Genomic DNA, 17,027 nt, shown 5'->3' with positions numbered 1-17,027 from the left:
ATAACATGTGACTGCATGTTGGAATTATTGGTATATACAAATGATATACCACTTATATAACTTCTTATATGGTTATATGATTTACCATTTATAGATTTATCACTGATATAGTCATGATATATGTCATATATAACACTGATATACCTAAAATATTTAGTATATCACACTAATATACTCAACTAATATACTTCCTATTAGAATAGAATGAAGAACATAAACACTTCACTAATTTAAACTAGAATGAAGAACGAGATGAACAAAAAATCTATTAAATACGATATGAATTTTTTGAGATTCTAAAAAATTAAACCCTAGCTTGCGAAAAAGAATCCCAACGATGAACAAAAAAACTATTAAATACGATATATATATGATATACATCTGATATATTATTGATATGATATTCTTATATACATTATGTGAGTTTCTATGTGATATATGTCTGATATAAATCCGATATACTATTGATATGATATTCTGATATACTTGGATATGTATGTGATATACTATTGATATGAGTGTTTGATATATTTGAAATATAAATGTATGATATACATTTGATATACTACTGATATGCGTGTCTGATATATTTATAATATGTATGTCTGGAAAGGGTAATTTGGGAATACTTAAACATTCAAAATCATAAATCTAAAAAATTTGCTATATTTGAAAATGTAAAAAAAGGTGCTATATTGTTAAATATATAAAACTCATTTGCTAGCCAATGCAATTTCCCTAAAATTTATGATGACACAATTTAAATATAATTAATAATAGAATTTGAAAAGTTTTGAAATTTGAATAGTTTTACGATCAATCTTAATAGTTTCACAACCTTCTTTCACTTATACAATTATATGAAGACTCTATTTCTTTATTTTTTTTCTATAAAAGATTTGTATATTCACCGTCTAGTGTTACTTTTTTCCTCCTTCAATTCTCTTTCTTTTTCTAAAGTTTCAAACATAGGTACCTATCGCTCGTGTAAATCTATACTACATATAAAAGGGGTTATAGGAATAAATTTTCTCTCCATATTGCCTTTTAATTTAAACATTTTCATAGTTATTTTGGGAAAATTTTATCCTTTAAATATAGAATTTTCTTTCTCATTCTCTCCTTTTTCTCCCACACGCCACTCCCTCCATTTCTCACTCTTTTTTCTCTCTTAATTCCACTTTATTTTTATAATTTAATAATGTCAAATGTTGGAATGTAAATTATAATATATATAGTATCTCTCTTTGTTTCTATGAATTAATTTAAAAATTTTAACTTATTTTTAATTATAATTAATAAGAATTTCAAAAGTTTTGTAATTATTTATTTTCTACAACTATATAAAGAGTTTTTTCTTAGTCTTTCTCCCAACCATTTTTTCACCAAAACTCGAGCATTCTTTATCCTTCTCCTTTAGTCAATATATTAATTGAAAAAATAAAATAAATATAAAAATTTAAGGGCTTAACCGCTATTCACATTCTCACATCCAAAATTTTTAATTCTGTAAGCTTTTAAAGATAAGAAATCAAGAGAAAAAATAAAATTAAAATTACAAAATATTAATTTATATACAATTTTTTTGACTTGGGACAAGCAAAATTTTGTCAGCCTCCTTTTATCCGTTGGACGCTTAGAATACATGTATTTAAACCAAAAAAAAAAATTTCAAAATGGTATAAAAATTTCGAAAAATTTATTACAAAAGTATAAATAGAATTATTGTTTCACCGTGATTGAATTTTTGGAAGTTAGAAACTATGCCATTTTATTTTCCTTTATTAAAAATAAGGGAAAGAAAAGAAAACGTTACCACCGGCTCCAATTAATTACTTTAAAATCAAGGTTTGACTAAAGAAGGGCTATTTATGTAAGCATCACATCATTTATTGGTGAATTGTTTTTTCTTTTAGATTATTCCAGGAAGTTTTATTTTGACACGAGTTTCCCGTGTTTGGCTGCTGTAGTGCCACGTTTTCACCCGTACGGAAGTCCACGTAACCATCCACAGGATCCCAAACCGCGAAGAGGCAAAAAGGGCAGAGGGAGAATGCGGCCACCCGAAGAAAATCAAATAAAGGAAAAAAAGAAAAAAGAAAAAGGAAAAAAGAGGATTCTTTTATTTTCTTTTTCCGTTTTTTCTTTTTAATTTACTCATCGGAACAAAGAGAAAGAAAAGAAGAAGAAGAGCACGTTGGTCGGTGACGACGCTCTCCTCCTGCTCCGGCGATGGCGACGGTGCAATCCGATCTTCGCTGTGCTTATCACATAGCTTCCTCCACCTTCCGCTCCCTCTCCCCCAATCTCGTGCTACGGCGAACGGCCGCTGTTCCAGGTCACGTTTTCTCGCCGTCGTTCAAGTTGAGAGCCTTCTCCACTGCCGCCGCCAACGTCAAAGTTTCCGAGAAGCCGTCGATTTGTACGGCCGACGAGCTTCATTATGTCTCCGTTCCGAACTCCGACTGGAGGCTTGCTCTCTGGCGCTACCATTCCTCTCCTCAGGTAATTTTTTAGATTCCTATTCGATTGCGTAGTCACACAAGAGAGCTTCGGGTTTTTGTTTGCGGATTGTGATTTTGCGATGCGATTTAGTAGTCGCTTGAGTTTGAATTGTTTTTCTGTTTAAAACGCGATGGACAGGCGCCGCCGAGGAATCACCCGCTGTTGCTATTGTCAGGAGTCGGGACTAATGCCATTGGTTATGATCTCGCCCCTGGGGTAAATTATCTTGTGCTTTAGTTTTAACTTTTAAGTTTCTCGAGAAGCGGTTATTAATGTTTAAGAGCTTGTGTTTTTTATTATTTTTTTTAAATTGTATTTAGTTCCGTGCTGAATGATAGTTCCCTTTCCACCTAGTAGATGATAAGTTTTATAATTATTGAAAAACACAATCAGAACCAAGGGGAGGCTATAAAAATTTGAACTTAGCAACTCACTGTTCTTCATTTGGCACTTTTATTGTCTACAAAATTTTCTGTTCTCCTTATAGGCCAAATCTTTCAACATTTACTCTCACAGTAGATCCAACATTGTTGCCATCACTACTACTTTTAAATGTTTGTTCAGACTATCTTGAAGTTCTGTTCATTGGTTATTTCAAGCATATGAGTTTATGTTCATGTTCTCTCTGTTCCTCTGTCTGTCCATTTTCTTTCCTTGAGCCACCACAGTTGTCATATTCCCATGCTATGAAAAGTTGCATTTAATGAGTCATATTTGTCTTAGTCCATCGGATTGTCTGTGCTAATGTATTCAAAGATGACATCATCCACTAAGAATTAATTTTTTCATCCTCATTGGATTCAACAACCTACATGGTCCTTTTAGTCATGTACTTTTACATGTTTGCAGTGTTCTTTTGCACGGCATATGTCTGGTCAGGGGTATGATACATGGATTCTTGAAGTTCGAGGTGCAGGACTGAGCTTGCAGGAACCAGATTCGAAAGAAATTGAACATTCAGCTAATGTTAAGTCTGAGCAAATGGAAGCAGTCTCTGAGAGCAAAGTTAATGGAACTTTACAAATGGCAGAAGAGTCAACAAAAATTCTAAATGACCTCTCAAAATCAAATAGTTGCACAAACGGGAAAGAATCTGACCTTTCTATGGTTGAAGAAGAGTACTTCCCAGGAATAGGAACAATTTGGGATGAGTCAAGTCTGGTGACAGAGTTAACAGAAACTTTTATGCGTTTGTCAGAACGGTTATCTGGCTTTTTAAGTGAAGGTCAATCAAAGATTATGTCAGCTAAACTATTTGATCAAATGTCAAAACTATTAGTTGACTCCCAATTATCTGAACGTTTTAATGAGGTAAGGGGAAGACTTTTGAATTTGTTGGAAACAGGGCAGACCTCAGTCATTGCTGGCCAGATCAGGGATTTGAGTCAAAGGCTTGTAGAAATTATCGAAGAAGGTCAGCGATCTGTTTCACCTCCATTGTTCAATTTGCAAGATCGATTTTCTTCAACGATCGACGATTTTCAGAAACAACTTGATTTAATAGTAAAGTATGACTGGGACTTTGACCATTACCTGCTGGAGGACGTTCCTGCTGCGGTGAGGTGACATTTTATCTTGTTTAAAAGGCATATCTAGAGTGGCTAAGTGTGGCTAGTTTCTGCACTGAACTTGAACGTTTTAGATCTCACTGATTCATCTTATATTTTAACTAAATTTGAATTTGAATTAGATTCATCCGTACTAAGAATTTAAATTTTTCAATGTTCATTGCAGATTGATTATATAAGGGCTGTAAGCAAGCCAAAGGATGGTAAATTGCTTGCTATAGGGCACTCCATGGGTGGTATCTTGCTTTATGCAAAACTTTCTCGTTGTGGTAAGTTTGTGTACTTTCTCGTGCATTTCATGTTTCTATGACTTTTTCTTTCTTTTGATATTCGTGAGCGTCCGGGCCATATTGCTATATTTATGCATCCTTTGTTTTTTTCTTCCCAAACTATATATACATATATATTTTATGTAAATATTGCTGCTTTTCCTCTCTCCCTCCCTCTCTATCTAACAAGCACACACTCCTGTGCACACAAAAGTCTCTTTGGTATTTAGCCCCTTTTAGTAGGTTTTCCTTCTAGGCTGTTTAGATATTACAACTCTGGACAATTTTTGAATAAGCCTACTTGCATGTGATGTAAGACTATAATTGTGTGCTTTAGATCAGTAATCAATATTAGCTCTATCATACTTAAGATGCTAGCAATTAGCATAACATTACAGATTAGATGTTCAAGTCTGGAGAAGATAATGATGGAAGTGCCATTAATCACATCCTTTTTTTTTTTTTTGATATCCATGTTTCCGTGACTAAATGCTATATGTATGCATCCTTTGTTTTTTTCTCCCCAAACTATACTTTTTATTTTATGTAAATATTGCCGCTTTTCCTCTCTTCCTCTATCTCTCTAACAAGCACACACTCCTATGCACACAAAAGTCTCTTTGGTATTTAACCCTTTTTAGTGGGTTTTCCTTCTAGGCTGTTTAGAAATTACAACTGTGGACAATTTTTGAATAACCTACTTGCATGTGATGTAAGACTATAATTGTGTGCTTAAGATCAGTAATCAATATTAGCTCTATCATACTTACGATGCTAGCATACATATTACAGATTAGATGTGTTCAAGTCCGGAGAAACTAATGATGGAAGTGCCATTAATCAATAATCACATGATATTTATTATTATTATTATTTTTTTTTTTTTGATACCATGTTTCTGTGGCTAAATGCTATATTTATGCATCCTTTGTTTTTTTCTCACCGAACTATACTTTTTATTTTATATAAATATTGCTGCTTTTCTTCTCTCCCTCTCTCTCTCTAACAAGCACACACTCCTATGCACACAAAAGTCTCTTTGGTATTTAGCCCTTTTTAGTAGGTTTTCCTTCTAGGCTGTTTAGAAATTACAACTGTGGACAATTTTTTAATAACCCTACTTGCATGTGATGTAAGACTGTAATTGTGTGCTTAAGATCAGTAATCAATATTAGTTCTATCATAATTTGCTAGCATACATATTACAGATTAGATGTTCAAGTACGGAGAAGCTAAGGATTAAAGTGCCATTAAACACATGACAGACAGAAATATTGAAAAAAAATTGGCATAACTGTTTGTAGCATTTTCATGGCTGCAGAAGAAAAGATGAATAAGACCACCTGCAAATAAGAAGAAAAAATAAAACAGAGGAAAGGTCAAACCAATGGCCAGCGCAGCCCTTTTCTTTTGTAGTTCTTTGGGCAGGGTTCCCTCCACCCTTGCCCCTTACGGTGTTCTAGCCTCCTTTGTAATAAAATTTGTAATCCATTGAACATCTCTAAAGTTTAGAGATTTGTTATCTTTCTTTTTACATAAAAATTCTTCTCTTAACAATTTTTACACATTGGAATGGCACTACATGTTTTAGGTTTATTTTTCTTTCATATGACGAAGGATGACTGCTTCTGCTATGCCTCATTATGCATCAGTAAAGTTGATATGATTAAATTATTTTGTGGTGTTTATTATTTGTGAAGTCCTTGAACTTAAGAGTTGCATAACTTAAGTTTTAGCAGCCACTTTAAGCAGTGAGTTTTTATATTTTCATTATCATTTTTATTCTTTGATATTATTATCTACCAGATTATTCCTTTAATAATCCTTAATGTGTAAATTTACGTATATTAGGGGGAAAAAAGTTATTTATATGCATTACTACCTTGACCTTCTCTTTTTTCTTCCTGTTAGCTGGAATGAGTAGTTTCTTACACATTTATCTATTCTCTTATAAGGTTTCGAAGGACAAGACCCCAGATTGGCTGCTATTGTTACTTTGGCGTCATCCCTTGACTATACTTCTTCGAAATCAGCCCTGAAATTGCTATTGCCCCTTGTGAGTGAAAGCAAGTTTTTAAGCAAATGTTTCAACTGAGTAATTAGCAAATGTCTTTGACCCAGAAAGTTTTTATTATTAGCAAATATCATCAACTGTGTCTTTCTTTTTATTAGTTCTACACTTCAATGTCATAAATATCGTGATTATGCAGCAACATTACTGTATTTGAATTACAGGCAGATCCTGCTCAGGCTCTTAATGTTCCAGTTGTTCCATTAGGAGCTCTGCTATCGGCTTCATATCCCCTTTCATCTCGTCCTCCTTATGTCTTGTCTTGGTTAAATAATCTGATTTCGGCAGAAGATATGATGCAGCCTGAAATGTTAAAAAAGCTTGTCTTGAACAACTTCTGTAAGTGGTCCTTCTTGAACTTTTCTCCTTAGTGAGATTATATTAGCATTAAATTAAGAGAATTAGCCACGTCTGTGATACCCCATGCACAAAGTCTTCTAAATCGTCTTCTTGTAGTAAGAATGCTTTAATGCATGCTTCTATTATATGGTATAGGTCCATTTCAACTGGTCTATCAACAAGGTGAAAGAAGTGGCTTCATTTATCTTTTTTTTTTTTCCCCTAAAAAAAGAGAGAAGCCCCTGGTAAGAAGAGCGAATTGACAATATATGTATATTTATTTATCCTTGAGTCACTTGTTCATATAGCTTGTCTTTACTTTATTTTATTTTTCTAATGGCAAACCAATTACATTGATAGAATTAAATTACTAAAGAGGGAGGATAACAAAAAACTCCAATGCCAAGGAAGTTACAAAAATGTTGTCCAATTAGCACATAGAAAAGATAAGTTGTAAGAAGGAAATTGAGCATAAAATTTACACCAAGAGAGACTGATAAAAAGGTGATTGGAGAGTTTCCCAAAGGACTTAGACTTGTTGATATCATTTCTCTCAAGTCGGACACCAAGTTTCAGCCCAAGATTAAGCCAAAGAATTTCCTTCTCCTTTGATGAAGGATGGGCTTCAAGGAACGTGGAGAGTAGACTTGTGGAGCTGTTTGTTTGGGCAGGGTATTTATTGAGCATTCCAGAAGAGGATTCCAGTGGTTGAAGCGATGGTGTTGAGTCTCAGCATCATTTTTACAATGGGAGCACCAACCAGGTGGTGGAACTGCAAAGGGGCTTTGTTTTTGGATGACATCAAGGGTGTTGATGCTGCCATATGAGAGTTCCCATAAGCGGTAAGCTTTTATAGTTGCCTCTCCAAATCGTATGGAAGATGGAAAGGTTGCTGGTCCTACCTTTGTCCACCAAATCAAAAAAGAGGTAGCCGCAAGAGGACCTCGAATTATCAGCTAGCTGGAGCCACCTGTCAGATCGAGCATTAAAAGGAAATGATGAAATGGAAGTATAGAGGTAGGAGAGATCCATTGCTGGGGTTCTTCATCATCTAGATTCCTTCTAAGGCCCAAATTTCATGTAGAGGCCTTATGTAGCCCAATTTCATGTAGAGGAGCTGGAGATCCAAGAATCTCTCACCGAAATATTTTTAATATTGACCACAGCATACACCTCAGGGAAAGACTGATAGTGGAGCTTTAATGCATAAGTCATGCAAGAAATTAGTCTCGGGAGGATCTTGATCATTTGTTGTGGTCTTGTCAGTTCGTGCAGGAGTTATGGCTTCGTTTCTTTAGATGTTTTGGGATTGTTTGGGCCCGTTCCAGAGATTGTAGGACGATGATGGAGGAAGTATTGTTATTCCCTCCATTTCGAGACAAAGGACGTTTTCTTTGGCAAGCGTGTTTTCTGGCTACTCTATGGGGTATTTGGCAGGGGAGAAACAATAAAATTTTTAGGGGAGTGGAGAGATCTGTGGATTATGTGTGGGATCTTATTAGATTTAACACTTCTCTATGGGGATCGGTCACTAAGGCTTTTTGTAATTATCAGTTAGGAGTCATTCTTTTGGATTGGAGTCCGTTTCTTTAGGGGTTTCCTTTTGCTGGGCTGTTTTTTTGTATGCCCTCTTTTTGTAGTCTTTATTCATTTATTTCAATGAAAGTGCAGTTTCTCATAAAAAAAAAAACAATCATTTTTATCCTCTTTGACATGACCATGGACGCTTTGAAGATGAGGTAGAAGACGAACCAGCCCAAAAAGCAAAAGGGGAAGTCCCAAAAATTTCCATTTCCTCTTTGAGCCGTTTTTCCAGCATAAAATCTCCAATGCTTTTCTTGATGTTGGCCTATACTGAGCCTGGTGCAATCAGAAGGAAGCTGAGCCTTGCCAACAAGATGCCTGCCTCCTTTATTTTTAGCTCCTTCCTAAAGAAAATTTTTGAAGAGCCTCTCATTGATTCACAACTCTAGATGGCATGTGGAAAAGTGACATATTGTAGATAGGAAGGTTTGTGAGGGTAGACGATAAGGGTTAATTGGCCCCCTTTCTACCAATTAGTGAGACTTCATTTCAGGATAATAAATATGTGAGATACATTTTTCTTGTGTTTTGAATAAGTAGCAGTATTTCGTTAACAACGTAAATAACATTACAAAAAAGCTAGAAACAAGGTTAAGGTAGATAACAAAACACTCTAGTAGTCCAGAATAGTTTGGCTGCATTAGTTCACAGAATTTTGGCCTTACTGTTGAGAGACTAGACGCTGCAAGAATAAATTATTCGCATTTATGCTGTTAGTTTTTCACAGGCGGCACTGACTTGGAGAAAGGGAGCAAGAAGAATTGGGTTTAGTAGGATTTGATGGTTAGTTTTATTGGAGAAACATCTTTCTCTCTTTCTGGTAGGCTTTCCCGGATGAAACAGAGATATTTTTATACATAAAAGTTCTTAAATTTCAATAGTAAAAATAATCTCTAAGGTCGATGGTTTAATTTCCTACTCTGCAATGGTTGAACTAAGAAAATGATAATTTTAAATTTACAACAATAAAGTGAGAATCATAGAAATTTGATAATTAAGATAACCAGGAATTGTACTTTTTACTTTAATACCATCCTGCAAAGTTAATATCCTAGATTTCATAATTTCATTAACCCGTAAGATCCTTAATACTTCCATTCAAAGACCTTAACCTCCTTTAAGACTCTTAGATTTCCAAACAACTTGGCATAATTTTGAAGGGGTGATAGCCTAACTGCCGGGCGAGAAGGTTCCTTTAACAATATTTACAAGAAAATTTCCCGGAATTTCATGGAGCCAAGTAAAATGGCCATCCACTGTTCAAGGTCTTAGGAGATTTGGATAAGAGTGAGCTTGCCAGAGGTAATTTTGGTGATATAATTTTTGGATCATTTATAAGATTCTTTTTGTGAAATAATCCTTTAGTTCATCATGAATAAGTTCTATTCTTGAGTTAACATTAACATGTAAATGGAAATGACTTGTTAATTACAAAGAGGCTGGAATGGTAGCATCTATAGTTGTTCTAAGAGTCTTTCTGATACTTAACATGAACATGCTTTAAGATATCGGATGTCAATTTTACAAGAGAATATTTTTGCAATTAACCACAACAGTTCCATGGCCTTTTAAATGTATGGCCTGGACGCTCACGAATATTTTTTTAGAAAAAAAATCTGTTTGGTGCCAGGAACTTTCTCGATCCTCACTGCAAGTTCAAGTAATGTTAAGAAAATGTTGGGAAAATGTCAAATTTTCAACATAGAGATATATCTCTTATCTACTGTCAGTTATTGGAAATTCACATGTGAGCAAACAAGTGAATTAGGTCCAGACAATGACTCCATCCTCCCCTTTTACTTTTCTTTTTCCTCGTGCTCATACTATAATTACTATGTCAATTGTCACATAGCTCAAGTTCAACTATAAATGCAGGTACCATTCCCGCTAAACTTATCTTACAACTTACTACTGCTTTTCGAGAGGGTGGTTTACGAGACAGAAGTAATACCTTTTTTTACAATGACCATATTCATAAATGCCATGTCCCAGTCTTAGCGCTTGCTGGAGACCAAGATCTAATCTGTCCACCTGAAGCTGTAGAAGGTACATTCATTACTCTGGCGTGGAATATAATTTTCTTTTCTTCATAATTATACTAACTTTCTCTTCTTGCTTATGGTAATTTAAATGAATCAGCAACGGCAAAGCTTATTCCTGAGCACCTGGTAACTTATAAAGTTTTCGGAGAAGCAGGAGGTCCACATTATGCCCATTACGATTTAGTTGGAGGACGATTGGTAGGCTTCTCTTTCCCTTCCATTTATTCATTGACATGGACTTCATGGTGGATTTGATTTGAGTTATATTTCACGAAATTCTTTTTCAATCTTTTGTTTTATATTTCAAGTTGATATTGCCTTTATTCACTTCCCTCTAAAATATGCAGGCGGCGGAGCAGGTGTACCCATGCATTATCGAATTTATTAGCAAGCACGATGCAATTTGATTATCAACCGATCAACAAAATTTCTTTATGCGTGATTTGTTCAAATTCACCTCATCCTTAATACTTATCCTGGGTTTGAGTCGTTTTCAGTTACTGTTCGTGCATGCTTGCAGATAAAATTTCCTCATCACAATAACTGTTGTTGATTCTGCATTAAATTTGGTGGTGGATTGAGATTCTGTGCAGAGAGGGTTTCGAAGACTTTTGAGGAGCTCGACTTTAAACCCCTGCTGAATCCAGGTTCTCTTATTCTATTTACCGAAGATGAATCAGGAAAAGGTCAAGATAATTAATGTACCAGTTTCCGGATCACACAAAAGAAAACGTAGAGAATGAAGCATGAATGTTCATTGTATCATATACATAGATATTTAAACTTGAAGACATCATATCATTTATTGCTTGAAGAACTTGTAGATCTCTGTTCAGCTTTTACACTCACAAGAACCTATAAATTTCTACTCTGATTCTTTCAACGACGGAGCAGGTCCAATGGTCAAAGGAGATTATTGGTAAATTAGTAACATATCATTCATGATGGAAAAGAGAGAAAGGTTCTTGCTCTTTTTTTTGTGAAGTATTGTTGTATTCTTTGTAATATATTCTGGTCCTGAATCCTGATCGTTTCTTTTACCAAAAGTAAAACTCAGCTTCTGACTAATCTAATGTGCAGGGATTATGATTCTGATATTTTTGGTGGATCATGTTCCTAGTGAAGACACAGGTATTTTACTCTTGCCTGTGGTTTCTTATACAATCGTGTACCGACTAATTAGTAGGTATGTTCTATAGACCATCAAAATGTTTTTGAGGAATGCATTAAGAGGTGAGAGGAGAAATTTTTTCTTTTTTTCAAAATAAACAAATAGTTGTAACTTTTTAACGGTGGTTAGTTGGAAGATGCCCCTACGGAGCGGTCGATATGGAGTGTATATATATTATTCTTTGGTTAAAACTTAAAAGAAGTTGGGTGCAAATGTCTAACTTTTGTGTTTACAGTGAACAAATAAGAACTTAAGATAACTTGTGATAGAAGACTGAAATATTCTTCTTTTATGCTTGTAATTTCCATATGTTATAGGTTCAAATGCTCTATTTATAATGTTTTAGATTTTGTTTGTCAAAAATTAATTAAGGTAAAACTAACCTTTTCAATTGCCAGACACTTTTACTAAAGGGAATATAATCATGTGTGACAAAGATTCCTTCTCATCAAAGTAGATTGAAGATAAAAATTAAAATTTCCAATTGCTACTTATTTGAAAAAGTTGAATATGTAAAAATATAATTGAAAAGTAAATAATAAATCTGATTTTCTTTTTTCCATCGGAAGAAAAGTTGTTTTCAAAGTTTTAAACTTTACCCCACAGAATAATCTCAATTAGGTAGAGAAAATAGTAGATTTGATACTACATCGTTGGTCAACTTGAACATAGTTAGAACATAGTTCAGTAGGTTAAGGTACTTACCTTCGATAGGAAGGTCATGAGTTCGGATTTCTTCCATACATGTTGTATTAAAAAAGATACTACATTATTGATTATTGAGGGTTTTGTGCGGATATATGGTAGGGTGATTTGAGAAATAGTTTTGAAAAATAGTTTAGACGATTTCATTTATTTCAGACAAATGAAGGGTCACTATTTTATTATTTTGACAACTTTAGTCCAATTTTTATTTTTATATGTTTACCTACTCAAACCACTTAAATTGTTTTCAATCCTATTAAAAAAAATGTTTTCAATCTTTTTGTATATCATTATTTTTTTATTGTGAAAAGAAGATTTCATCAAAATAATAATAATAATAGAACACAATTGGTACTCTGTATGTGTATCACCTGACTTAGAAACCTGAGGCGCCAAAAGACAACAAATAGGAATACCAAAACAAAAGCAAAATTTTGAATTGTGAGACATTTTCTTCTAAGAAAAATTCCCTCAAATCGCGGCAGATGGGAAAACAGGATAGCAAATTTCAAACTATTTTCCAAATTTGACAAATAAACAGTTAGGGGAAAGAAAAAGAGAAAATTGAACAGTCCTAAACTGGACAAATAATATTGTATTAGGAATTAGGATGGAGAGAATAAAGCTGAGACAGAAGAGAACAGAAAAATATTTTGTTTCGGAGTGAGAAAATGGACAAAGTTGAGCTGTGAGTGTGAGGTTTGGTTGGCATCTCAAAAGAAGTGTCATTTCATGTATTAATTTAACCATAATGTCCATTCCAATTCCAACATATAATACAAAACTAACACATCCATCCCTTTTTCATAACCTTTGCTCTGTCCAAACTCATAACTTTCATTTTTGTATTTTTTATACTCTTTTTTCTTCGGTTTGACTTCGAAGATGGTAACAAACCATTTTGGCTCATCGATCTTGGTTGGATCCCACTTTTTGACTGGATGCTCGTTTGAGCTTTTAGACTCTGATACCATATCAGGGGTTTCATCTCAAAATCAATTGACAATTAAATGAGTAGTCCATATCTATTATAAACCTGTATAAGGTCATTTATTTTGATCCAAATGTCTAATGGGCCTCCTAAGATTGAAAGTTTATGGATTGATTCAATGCTGTAAAGTTTATAGAATTATTATACACAACTTTAAAATAGTTTAACTTTATTTATTTATATCCACAAAATTCGTTGAAGGAAGGATTTCATGTGGAAAGAGTATTTCTTCTAGAAAGAAGCTAGATGATATCTACCAAATACCAATGATGGTTCAATAGTATTGATATTCGACCTCTTTTTCGTAACATTGGCCAAACATGCTTGCGTTCATAAAATCTACAACGAGGAAAGATTATTTATTTTCTGTTAATAGAGCAATTATATGATATTTACCAATGATCATTTCAATAGTAAAGTTTAGTTGATTTGAAGTATTAATTTAGGGTTTCAATCATTCGATCCCGTACCATTGTTCAACATGCTTGCCTTAACAAAAACTCATAACAAGGAAATATTTCTTCTCTCAGTAATCTTCAATGGTAAAGTTTAGTTATTTCAAAATATTCATCTAAGGTTTGAATTCTTCAACCCCAATAGTAAAATATATAGCTATTCAGACTAATGTAGTAATAATTTATTAATCTGATGTTATGCATAAGCAAGAAGCATATACAATTAAAAATATATATATATATTATCACATGATCATCCCTAAAATATTATAAAATCAATAGAGAAAATAATAAGTTCACTCAGCCAATCCTTGTATTATTATTTCCATTACTTAGTGATTCTTATTTAAAAAAATATAGCATAACAATAAAGTAAGATGAAGCAAATAATAGGGAAAATACTTTATTGGATAATTGTATTGATAAAATGAAAAACCAAAAAGAAAAGGAATGGCAGAGGTCTGCAAAAAGAGCAAGAAGAAGAAGACAACTTCCCACCATAATCTAAACATTATTAATAAGATAATTAAACCCTATAAATCAGAATTAGCATGCTCTTGGGGCAGACCACACTCTTCTCCTTTCCCTAAACTCTATTCAAAATGACAGCTAACAAACACAAGAATGAAGAATCTCACACACATCAAAATAAACTCTCACTAATTACCCTTCTTTATCTCATCTTATCTTAATCAAATACTCAAACTTCCCCACTTCTTTTAGTTCCTCGACGCCAACGACGATACCCTTTCGAGGGCGTCGGAGATGTGTCTCATTGGAGGTCTCCTTTCAGGGCTTCCATGGACACAAGCCATAGCAATTTTTAGTACAGATATCACCTCTTCTTCTTCATATGCAACATCTTGAACTAAGTATGGATCTATGACTTCTGAAAGAGGCTTCTGTTGTTCAATGCAGAGTTGAATCCAATGGACAAGATCCATTTCAGAGGAAGATCCCATTTGGATTATTGGGAATCTTCCTGTGATCATTTCTAGTAAGATCACACCATATGAGTAGACATCCCATTTTTGGGATGGTTTCATCAAGGCTTTGAGTGATTCAGGGGCTTGATAACAAGTTCCTGTTCCTGTGTTGGATGATGAACTGCAAATGGTGTCGGCGGTCTTCGGTTTCTCGGATGCCATTCGACCTGATCGTGAGGTTGGGGTTCCTCCTGCGATATTCGCCAGTCGAGCAAGGCCGAAGTCAGAAATTGTGGCTTCCATCTTCTGGCTGAGTAGTATGTTGTTGGGTTTCAAATCTCCATGAACATACTTCTTGGGGCTAAATTCATGGAGATAGACCATCCCTTTGGCAACTCCTTCAATGATCTTTAACCGAGTGGACCATGATAACGGCGTGAAAGCTACCGTTCCTGGCTTTCCTGTTGATATAATCGTAAACAAGGAAACACACATGAGTATAAATAAGGCAAAGAACTAACTAGGAAAAGAGATCATAACTCCCAAATGAAAAGTTCAGTTCTAATCTTTTACCATGAATGGCAAGGGCAAGGTTTCCATTGGGTATGAAATCATAAATGAGGAGCTTCTCATCAACAGACCAGTAATAGGCTCTAAGAGTGACAAGATTTGGGTGCCTTAGCTTTGCTATAGCTTCTACTTCGGTTTGAAACTCCTTGAACCTCTGAGAACCGCCTTCGCCCAATCGTCGAACGGCCAACGTAACCGCGTCTTCGAGCACCACTTTGTACACTATCCCAATCCCACTCTTGCCAAGAACAAAGGCTGTGGCCTTGAGAAGTTCATCAAGATCAAATGCTACCTGCCCATCCAAAGCCACAAGATCATACTGCTCCACATTTTGTGAAACCGTCTCAGATTCATCCTTCCTACTAAAGCATAAGCAGCCGTTCCTCCCCTTCCCCTTATCGGAACCATGCCCGCTCTCATCTTTGCTCTTTCTTGAATTACACACTTTAGAATAGCAATATGAGAACAATAACCCAACTAGGCATATGCCAACCACATCACCAAGTACTATAGCAATAACAGAACTCTTACTCAATCCCCTGGATTTCTTAGCACTTTCACCAGAAATCCCGGGCAAATTATCGTCCGGGAGAAACGGAAGCAAGGACGGTGAGCTAGCACTAAGAGTTTCTTCTGAAGAACATGAGTTCTTCAAAGGGGAACCACAGAGCCCAGGATTCCCAACAAAAGCAGTGGGTCCTCTGTTCATCAGAGCACCAGTTTGGGGTATTGGACCACTTAAATTGTTATGGCTAAGATCAATATAAACCTTTTCAGGTAGATTTCCAAGGCTAGCTGGAATTAGACCAGAAAATAGATTATAAGACAAGTCAAAAGTGCCCTGTAAGCTAGACAAATTCCCCAAATCACTAGAAAGAGAACCACTAAACTTATTAAACGAAAGATCCAGTTTCTCCAAAGAACTCAAACTGGTTCCAAACCCATGAGGCAGTGAACCAGAGAAGTTATTCTGCCTAATATCAAGGGTTCTAAGTCTCTTGCATTGAATAATGGAAGTGGGTAATGACCCATTGAAGAAATTTTGAGACAAATCCAGAGTTTGAAGGTACTTAAGCTTCCCAATCCCATTTGGAACAGACCCAGAAAAGGAATTCCCATAAAGAACCAAACTCTGAAGCCCTTGAGCCGAGAAGAGCTGAAAGGGCAAGTTCCCATAAAGCCTATTGTTCCTCAAATTCAGATGGCGAAGCCCAGAAAGAGCCCCAAGAGAAGAGGGAAGAGAACCGTACAAATTCTTCTTGGGAATGGTAAGAGAAACAACCGCTTCCTCTTGGCAGCCAACTCCATTCCAAGAACAGGGGGTTTCATGAGAAGAATCCCAATTGGCAAAAACCCCTTCTGGGTCCTGCAAAATGGAGTGTTTTAAGGACAGAAGCACAAACCCTTCATCATTCAAAGAACTGACTGGAAGAAGAAGAAGAAGAAGAAGAAGAAAACCATAGCTGCACAGAAGAGTCAGAAACGGACCCACAAGCATTTCCAAGAACGAAAACGCAATCACTTACTTTTTCCTTTATTCTAACAGAGAATGAAGCTTCGGGAAAGACAATGGAGGAGGGTTTGACAGTGATTTGGAAAAAGAGTGTTGAATTGAAGGCTGAGGATGGAGAGGAGGAAGAAGAAAAAGAAGGGAAAAAGAGAATTGTTATAAAGTAACAGAGAAGGGGTGTGTGTAGCCTGTGCCTCTAAGTCTACTCTTATGGAATTGGCTCACTTCGCCATGCAATTGATGGGTTTTATTTATCGCGACATTTTGCAGCAAAGCGTTCGCCAAGCAGCCGTTGAGAAGAAAGATAAAGAATGAGCGGTG

General features: G+C 35.2%; 2 protein-coding genes across 2 annotated transcripts; one reads left to right on the top strand and one right to left on the bottom strand.

Annotated features, from left to right (window-relative positions):
* Nucleotides 1–2,081: 2,081 nt before the first annotated feature.
* On the top strand, nt 2,082–11,446 carry LOC111020046 (alpha/beta hydrolase family protein). Its single transcript, XM_022296601.2, has 9 exons — nt 2,082–2,505; nt 2,644–2,721; nt 3,355–4,062; nt 4,240–4,342; nt 6,298–6,398; nt 6,578–6,752; nt 10,212–10,382; nt 10,476–10,576; nt 10,726–11,446. The coding sequence occupies exons 1-9, from the start codon at nt 2,233–2,235 to the stop codon at nt 10,783–10,785; spliced, it is 1,770 nt and encodes a 589-aa protein (XP_022152293.1). The 5' UTR covers nt 2,082–2,232; the 3' UTR covers nt 10,786–11,446.
* Nucleotides 11,447–14,078: 2,632 nt separating this feature from the next.
* Nucleotides 14,079–17,027, bottom strand: LOC111020069 (receptor protein kinase-like protein ZAR1). The gene is made up of 2 exons (XM_022296630.2): nt 15,200–17,027; nt 14,079–15,087 (listed from the first exon to the last, which is right to left on the bottom strand). The coding sequence occupies exons 1-2, from the start codon at nt 16,692–16,694 to the stop codon at nt 14,420–14,422; spliced, it is 2,163 nt and encodes a 720-aa protein (XP_022152322.1). The 5' UTR covers nt 16,695–17,027; the 3' UTR covers nt 14,079–14,419.

This window comes from Momordica charantia (genome assembly GCF_013281855.1).
Source record: "Momordica charantia cultivar OHB3-1 chromosome 4 unlocalized genomic scaffold, Mcharantia_2.0 BLBB01000004.1, whole genome shotgun sequence".
In the NCBI taxonomy this organism is placed as follows: domain Eukaryota; kingdom Viridiplantae; phylum Streptophyta; class Magnoliopsida; order Cucurbitales; family Cucurbitaceae; genus Momordica; species Momordica charantia.
This window is presented reverse-complemented; position numbering and strand designations above follow the sequence as displayed.